Genomic DNA, 9,066 nt, shown 5'->3' with positions numbered 1-9,066 from the left:
CCCATGAAAAATAATTAAAATTGAGTTATGAATAAAAGCGTGAGAAAATAAAAAAAATAAATATATTAAAATTTAAAAAAAATATACAAGCCAGAAATCTTATAGAATATAATAGATATAATGGAACATAATAGACATATGATTATAAAATACTGTGCAAAAGTGCTCAGAAAGAAATTCTGATAGGGGTGGAATGATTGCCACAGGATGTGGAAAGGAGATGGCCACTGACAAAGTAAACCAGCAATATAGACATTATAAGTACATGTGAAGCTGTAATGGGGCAAAGAAGAGATGGTTAATATTGAAATAACCTAAGAAAAATCACTTAAGAAAATAATGATTTTCACATGTATTATAAATTTTCTATTTTAGAAAATTTAAGCAACCAAAAGGAGATAAATGATGGCCATCAGTTGTTACCAGAACAAAGAATGAACAAATTGCCTTATATTCATCTGGAAGGTAATATAGTATCTTATACTGCATTAGTTAAACTTTTGGAAAACTTTGACAGGAAAGATTCAATTACTTTAAAATTCTCTTCCATAACTATCATAAGTTTTTCCAAAGTTCCACTCATTAGCTTTTGTTTGCTAAAAATTTACAGAAAGCAAACTCAAGTTTCCATAATACTCAATTAATAGACAATAAAACCCCATGACCAGTTAGTTATCAAAAATCTTTACTGCACCAGTTCTTTTACAGAAATTGCAAATATCCTAAAAGGGGGAGGTTTTGAAGTTATGAGGAATACTTTAATTCATCTTGGGATGGTACAGAACAAGCCATTTACAAAATGCCTACACCACTATTTTTGGTAAATTTAAAATTAACCTGTATCACTGCAATCCAAGAAGGGCATTGAGTTTAGTACTTGATAAGAAAGTACTGTATTTTGACCCACATTCATTACAACAAGATGATGTGGTTAGCATCCACACTCAACTACCAGATATATTCCCCAACCCAAAAACCTATATACCCACTTTATGTAGGCTGGATTTATCCCAGGAGGGTTTCCCTACCCTAGAGTTGATATAACATAATAAATAACTGATAAAATCTACTCCTTTTTTTTTTTTTTTTGTGAATCTAACAAAAAAATCATAAAATAGAAAAATACTTGAGATGTATACCTATTTCATATGAAAGTAAGACTAATAGAACTAAAAGAAATAACCTAAAGTAAACAATGCCAAAAGTATGGTTATACCAACAGGTACTATAACCACCCTTCCTCCTTCCCCTGATTTTTATATATTGCATGCAAAAGCATGAATCTACCTTTTCTTTTATACTCTAGTTGATTGTATCTACTACACCAACCTACACATTATTGAATTTGTTTTTCAATATAAATATTATCAATCTTTGAAGGGGGTAATAACCAAGATGTTGATCGGCCTGAATAAAGATGTAATCTAATCAATCTTTGATAGAGACATATTGCAGTAACATCAAATGTGCATTCCATTTCCTACTCTATTACTTTTATGTTTCTAGTAGTAGGGTATACTTTTTTATTAATTCTTGATGTGAAATATTTAACTAATTTTTTTTGAGTAATATGTATCAAACTTCAAATCTTTAAAGTTTGTTTGAATGTTGTTAAATGAATAATTGTTTTGCAGAATGACCTACCACCTACCACAAGAGATATTCATAGAAAGGAAAGATACTTTGGTGAGTCTGACAGAGAGAGTGCTAGTCGTAGGAGACATAACGAATCTAGTGCTGAAAGTGCGACTGAAGTCGATGGAATGGGACCTAGAACACCTTCTTTAGTCTATCTTCACACAGCTGCTGGTATTTATATCTATTCAGTTCAATAACAATGATACAAACTGTTAAGAAATTGTTTTCCTTGAGATAAAATATTTCCAAAACTCAATGCTGAGAATCGAAGAGAAACTCTTTTGGTACTAGAACATCTATCATATTTCCAATTTTTAGTATTTAAAGTTATAAATTAATTTTGGAGTTATAAACAACTTAATGGTTTTATTTTTTAACCAACTTATCAGGATAACATTTTTTATTTATAAACTTGCATGTATGTTCAATGTTCAATTGAACATTGAACATACATATACGAACACAAAATCAATAGTCCTAACACTACCTCTCTAATTTGTCTCCCTTTCCAATTATTTTTGTTATAATTATATATTAGTTATTACATAATTGTGTTATCAAGATTATAGCATGGGTACTGTGTTATACATGAGAAATCCAAACAGTATTTGAAATAGATTTTTCATGATTATTACATTTTCTTCTACCTAAAATTGTTTATTAATTAAATTTGAATAATATTGGGAATCTTCTGAATAACCAAATTTAAATGCAAGGCTACAATTAATTATTACAAAGTCTTTCATTTTGAATATATATCATCTCATCAATAATTATAAGTATAGTCTGGAACAATAAGATAGCTGATCCTTATGTTTAAAATTAATTCATTACTTGCTATATCCTTTACAAAACATTTTCTTAAATGTAATCCTTCTTGTATTTTGTAAAAAGCATGAAAAACAGATAAACAAGAGAATTATCTCTTAAGTAGTAAAACATGACAATTTTTTTCGATATAATAACAAAAAAACTTTTTGAATTGACCCTTGCTTCTCTGGGGAGTCGGATTCAAAGGATTTCTACATTCTAGACACTGATGAGGAGAACACTGTAATATTTTATGAGGGTTCTTCTGCCTTGAAAATTATTGAAAATGAACCTGGGGCATACAAAATTTGCTGTGGAAGCAGTGAGGTTTAATAAAAAAATTGGAGGAAATGGCAGCCAAAGATAAAAACAAAAAAAAAAACCAATGTGGGTCACACTCTTCCAATAAGACTTCAGTATCAGGACTAGCAGCAACAACCAAGATCTGAAGAAAAACCTACCATTTCTGCCCCTTCAAAAAACAAAGAAAAATGTGTTTAGGTAACAAGTCTTAGTTTTTTTTTTGGTTTTGTTGTTCATTCTATGTTCATTTATGTGTGTTTGTTGTTTTACATTTAGAAAAAAAAGTTCTAAATCTTTTATTGTATTTTACAAATGATGTTAATTGTTTGTTTTTTTTTCCTTATTTAGTTCCTACTATTTGTTCTAGGGTTCATTTGTATGTTTTTGAAGTTCCTTATTTAGAAAGCAAGTTTCCAAGTTTTATGTTTCTTTGGTTCTTTTATCCAATTTTATAATTATTTCTTTTTATTTATGGTTCTATCTATTTGTCTTAGACTTCAAAATCCTGGACAATAAGTTTGTCTACTTTCAGTGGATTGGCCTTCTAATTAGTCCCATGAACATAATATCAGGTATCATTTTTCAATATGATTGCTTTAATTTGAATTCTTAGTGTCACTATTATCCCACTCTAGCAATTTGATTTCAAAGGATGTTAGGCCAATTTATGATCAAATTCATTAGGCTTGAATATATTTTAAATTAATTTAGTTTTATGTTATCCTTTAATGCTGTAAATTAATTTAAAATTTATGAAAACATAATTTTTTTTCATTTCACAATTTTTTTTTTCAAGAATTTAGTTTTGTTGGCACTATATAACATCTTGATTTCTTGACCTGCATTACATTGTTTATATATGTTAGTGTCCTAGTACCATTTGTTTTAGTATAATGGATTCTGTATCAACAAGATGCTATAATCTAAACTATTTCTTATGACTATCCTTGTTATTTTATATGTGTTAGCCTGCTTTATCAAACTTGCCCCAACTTTCTTATTATATAGTATTATATTCTGTAAAACTTTTTTTTTTTCAAGTTGGTGATATTCCTCATCGAAGATCAGAGACTCCAACAAAAAGGCTATCAAGGTCAGTATCAGTGCTGGCTCCATGGGCTCCAAGGATGAGGCCTCCTAGGGCAACAAGGTCCAGAGCTACCCAGACAGACTTTTCACAAGCCCAGGAAGAGAAACGGCCATCATCCAAGACCAGAGTTATAGAAGTTGAAAGAGAGCCATCTTCAGTTCCAGTTAGGCAGACTTCAAGAAGCTTGCCGAAGCTTGTTTTTACTGGTGGGTTAGGTTACTAAGTTACCTTATAAGAAGTACATACAGGCTTCACGTATAATTTTTATAAAACTGCTTAGTATTATATAACTGTTGTAAGTTCTGATATAAATCAAAGAGGCTCCTCTAAAATATGTTCATCACCAAAATTATAATATCAATTATATTTTTTAATGAAATGTATATTTTGATTCTCATGAATAAACCTATTAAAAGGCCCCTTTCACATGCTAAGAATTTTTTAGGACAGAAAAAAAAACAACCAGTTTTCTGCTGAAAGTTGGATCCAGAAGACCAATGTCAAACTTGATGTATTTTTATAGTTTGCTCCAGTGCTTTTCTAACTTAGATGTTCTTTAGTTTACTTCATGATTTGAAGGCCTAGTTGCCTAGGGTTGTTTTACTGTTATATGCGAGAAGGACATAATGATCTCTGTCACTGAGTGCACCTTACTAACAAACAAAAGATATAAAGAAAGCATAATTATCTCTCCATTTGTAGAATGATGGGTAGATGAAACAAATTAAAAAAATAATAATTACTTTAGTAATGAGTTAGTAATTTCAAAACTTGAGTTTCGAAGGGTATGGAAGGTTTTACACCTTTAAACAACAGCAAACAGCTTACTCCTTTGGCATTTTGAAATGGGTTAAATCAGATCTCGAATGACTACATCATTAACTATGTACCCAGATAGTAATCTCATGAAAATGACAACTCAGTTTGTTGTAGGAAAGAAAATATTAATAAGGGAGAGATCAAATAAACCTTCTGCAAGCTTCCATGGAAAAATAAATTAATCTATGTAACTATTGTTTAAGCTATAGCTCTGATATTTTCTCAATTGGGTCATAATTGAATGATAAATAACAGACTTAACTTACAGGCTTCACAGCTTAACTTATTACTTAACTTATTACTAACTGAAAACTAGTGAAATTCCCATTTGGGTAGTAAGAAACATTCCTACCCTAACAAATTGGTTAGTTCAGAGTTCTGGTCACAGGTGACAGCCCTGCTTGTCTACAGTTGCATAAGTTTAAATGCTATCTATATCTACATATCAATACTCTCAAAACACCAAAAGCAGAGTAGCAAAATTATTTAATTTTTCATAACTTGCATTGAGAAGCTATCAATGTAGTAAGTGGTTGATCCATTTTTTTTCTAATTCATCCTTCTGTTTATACTGATTGATAGATTGAGTTCATCTCTAAATAACATATTTCTTTTACCCAATCTATGCATTTGTTCTAAAATCATAAATTGATGTTAGAATTGATATTTATTTTTTTTTTAAATTGATACATTATACTAACCTAATTTATGTCAGTTACCTGACTGTGTCTGTATCTACAGTAAGACCACAATAATCCGGCACTCATTTAATCAGCAGCCCCATAGTCCGAAACATTATTATTTCTTCTAATTATATAAAAACATTATATAATTTATTATTATGAATAAATTACTTTCCCGTATTTAGAGGGATTTAGAATATATGATACAATTGACAGTTCAGTCAAACACCGTCAGAAAATGTCAGAACATTTTGGCTTCTTGTCAGGCATTATTCAAAAATATAAGAATGAACATGATCCTGAGTCCACAACTGACCACTTTGAACTTGTGCTTTCCAATAATGAAATTTGTGTTCTTTTACATGAAGAAATTGATTTTGTCGATCATAGATATTGACAAAATCATAGACATTGACACCTATTGAAGAATAACTGGCAGATGATGTGATATTAAAAAACATTGTCAGCCCACAGGCTCAAAAATCGAGAGTAATGAATGGAAATGCCAACAATTTGCCAACACATCTTTTGGGCTGAGGTTTCAGAAGCCTTATAAACTTTTGTGAAATTTGCAGATGGAAGCTAGCAATATGAGGTTGCTGTGGGCTTAAAACTTAACTTGAAGCCCCCACAATGTTTCAGAGAGCTTAGGATCATACATTACTGTAATATCTTCTTGTTTAAAAGTAACAATTTTTTTTTTAACTATAGTTTTTGTATTTATATCCTATCATATTATATGAGGTTTTTAAAAAAGACCATCATAATTTGACATTTGATAATCTGGCAGCAACGGATTCTTAAGCACGCAGGATTATCAAGAAATATGGTAATCTTATAGTAATCTAATGGTTATTGCCTTAGAACAGTCATGGATTTGTGCCATTGGTAATAGAGGGGCATCATACTAATTAACTTTAGCCTTAAATTTAATTCAAGGATTAAATCCAGTTATGACTTAGATCATTCAGATTTAATTGGTTTAGCTAAAATGTATTTGGAGTAGAGTGCTAAGTGCGTAAGACACTGAGCACTTAACTCGTGACTATACAAGAAAATTTTCTTTATTTATTATTCAATTCAGATTCTTAAGTTTGGCACTTAGTTTTAAGCTTCAAAATTCAAATTTACTTTTGTTAAACATATTCTTTTAAATTTAATTTTTCCCAAGACAACCAACATTACAATAGGTTTTAATAAAATATTGTAAACCATTTTTCTGTGAATCTTGTTATAAATTTGTTTATGAAAATTGACATTCTATATATTTATTGTAACAAAAGTTTTATTAATTTATTTGTATAAAGGACATATTTTCTCAAAAAAACAAAACAATTATAGTGTCTGATTATACTGGCATGCCAATGTATATATATAATTTTATTATTTTTTTTTTTGTGGATTTTCTATTAACACTTTAATATATTCCTAGTAATCAAAAATAAAAATGGCACACGTTGAATATATATTTTTAGATATGATAATAACAATATAACAGAATTGTGATTTGTTTTTTCTGCGTATTATTTTTTTTATTATTGATTCATTATTTTAGGGCCAAGTATTGATGATACAGTAGGCAGATCTGCTACCTCAACAATCCAGCGGTCTACTGTACATTTACGGAGCAGAAAGTAGGTCAAAGCAGTCTCCGCTAAATGCTTCATAGATAAAATAATAGAACATTACTCATATGAAAATAAAGGAAAGCAATAAATTCAGTGAGAGTGACAAACTTGGTGGCTACCCTTAATGAAAAATTCATATCCTCCTACTTTTTTTAATGTTACTAACTGACTTCATATTATATATTTGCATTGTGAAATATATTTATAAAAAATAAAAACTTAATTAGCAGGAAAGATTTTTTTCTAACATGAGAATGGACTAATTAAATAACTAAAAATATGTATATATGTATTTAATAACTTATTGTTGAATAATTGATGTGATTTTTAATAAATTATAATTTTGTTAATTTTGTTTGTATTCTTTTTTTTTCCCTCTTAAAACCAATAATTGAAATAAAAATAAAAAGTTCTTTATTCCTTTTTTATGAAGAAATTGTATGCAAGTATTAAAATAAAAAATAAAATTACCAAAAGATAGAATTTAGCACATCACTCTTAGTTATAAACCTTATCTTTTGAGGTTCAATTTTTATAAGGTTGCTTTAAGTAATTTGGTAACTGTATTCTTAATCAGTCAGGTTATTTTACTATCAAGGTTTCAAATTATGATTGGTATTACTTCCAAGTAGTCAGCCATATTTTCCCTAACAACTATCTCAGCAATGTGAGTTCATATATTTATCAAATATTTTGCTCTCTTTTAAGGTGTACTGTAATGTTTTAATAATTATTAAAACTTTTAATTTTTTTTATTGTATTATATTTTATTGTAGACCCTTTTTTATCATTGGGCTCGAAACTTCATTATGGATAATATAATATAATATTAAGTATTGTAGGGATATAAATAAATCTAAATAATATTTTTATGTAAATTTTTTATGAAGTGAACCAATTAGGCCAGGTATTGAATTGTCATTTTTTGACCCGAATCGGGAGTATTGAAGAATTGTATGGTCTTTATAAAATAAATGTTTTCTTAACTATGTAGAAAAGTAACTTAACTTAAAACAATGTCAATGCCAAGGGAGTTTTTATCACCAAAAAACGTTTGTTATTGATAAAAATATTTATCATCGTTAATTTTTGACTTTAACTACCAACTCTCTGGTCAAACTTTACATATAAATGTAATTGTACATTTGGAGCATTTAGTATGGATGTTGTCTTTATTGCCAATTTGATAGATTTACATATAGATGTATATTAATTAAAAAATTGTAACCCATATTTTTGTTAATGAAAAAAAAAACCATTAAATAGTAACGTGTTTCTGACCTAAAAAGCTGGAGCCTAATATTGTAACCATTTCAAAAATCTTTAGGTGTTATACTTTCCTTAACTCAGTTGCAAAGGAATTATCCCATAAAGAAAGTTGAGGTAAATTATCAACCAACTAAAATGAAAATGAAATATTCGAGGAAAATTTATGAATTTCAGAACCATTAGCAATTTCCACATTTAATAAAATATGGTTGAAAATTTATTTCTGCATTTGGAATGACATATCTGTGTTGAAATGAAATATTATCCAACAAACATTCGAATTGAATAATTTTAAACTTTTTTGACGATTTAACCAGATTATAAGAACACAATGAGTTGGCATTATTAAGTAATTTATTAATATCACGTATTGTAATATATGATATAATAATTAAATACATATAATATATTGTAAAAATAATTCTTGTCAATCTACTATATAATTCTGTTTTTTCCCGTGTTTAGCAAGACCAAAATAGATTGAGAGTGTTAGTAATATGTGTTATGTTCAAAGAATACATCAAAATAAGTTCTACGATGACAGTGAATAAGACTGCTGTGGCAGCCACTAGCATGGTGTAAACTGATATTGATGTCATACTATCAGAATTTGCTTTATAGTTGGTATTACTGGTATGTGTGACGAACTTATACGACAGACCTCGATCAGGTAGACTTTCGCTTTATACCTAATTATATGTCCATAAGTCTTTCAGTCCTCAGATTATTTCAAATTTGTTTTTCCATTGTAATAACAAAATTTGTGTATTAAGTATAATACTAACATCTTCAAATTTCTTAGAAATAATGGAAATTGAATTTCAGT

The 9,066-nt window shown here is 28.8% G+C and overlaps 1 protein-coding gene across 2 annotated transcripts in view; it reads left to right on the top strand.

The window, feature by feature from the left end:
- Positions 1-7,321, top strand: part of LOC106682564 (muscle M-line assembly protein unc-89) — a 56,035-nt gene extending 48,714 nt beyond the window's left edge. For both annotated transcript variants that reach the window (XM_014423481.2, XM_014423482.2), the window contains exons 6-8: positions 1,635-1,809; positions 3,793-4,047; positions 6,899-7,321. In XM_014423481.2, the coding sequence (XP_014278967.1) occupies positions 1,635-1,809; positions 3,793-4,047; positions 6,899-6,981 (513 nt within the window). In that variant the 3' untranslated portion in view covers positions 6,982-7,321. The remainder of the gene's footprint in view (positions 1-1,634; positions 1,810-3,792; positions 4,048-6,898) is intronic.
- The last annotated feature ends 1,745 nt before the right edge of the window (positions 7,322-9,066 follow it).

Source organism: Halyomorpha halys, unplaced genomic scaffold (assembly GCF_000696795.3).
Source record: "Halyomorpha halys isolate HHAL.00 unplaced genomic scaffold, Hhal_1.1 Scaffold424.1, whole genome shotgun sequence".
NCBI lineage: Eukaryota > Metazoa > Arthropoda > Insecta > Hemiptera > Pentatomidae > Halyomorpha > Halyomorpha halys.
This window is presented reverse-complemented; position numbering and strand designations above follow the sequence as displayed.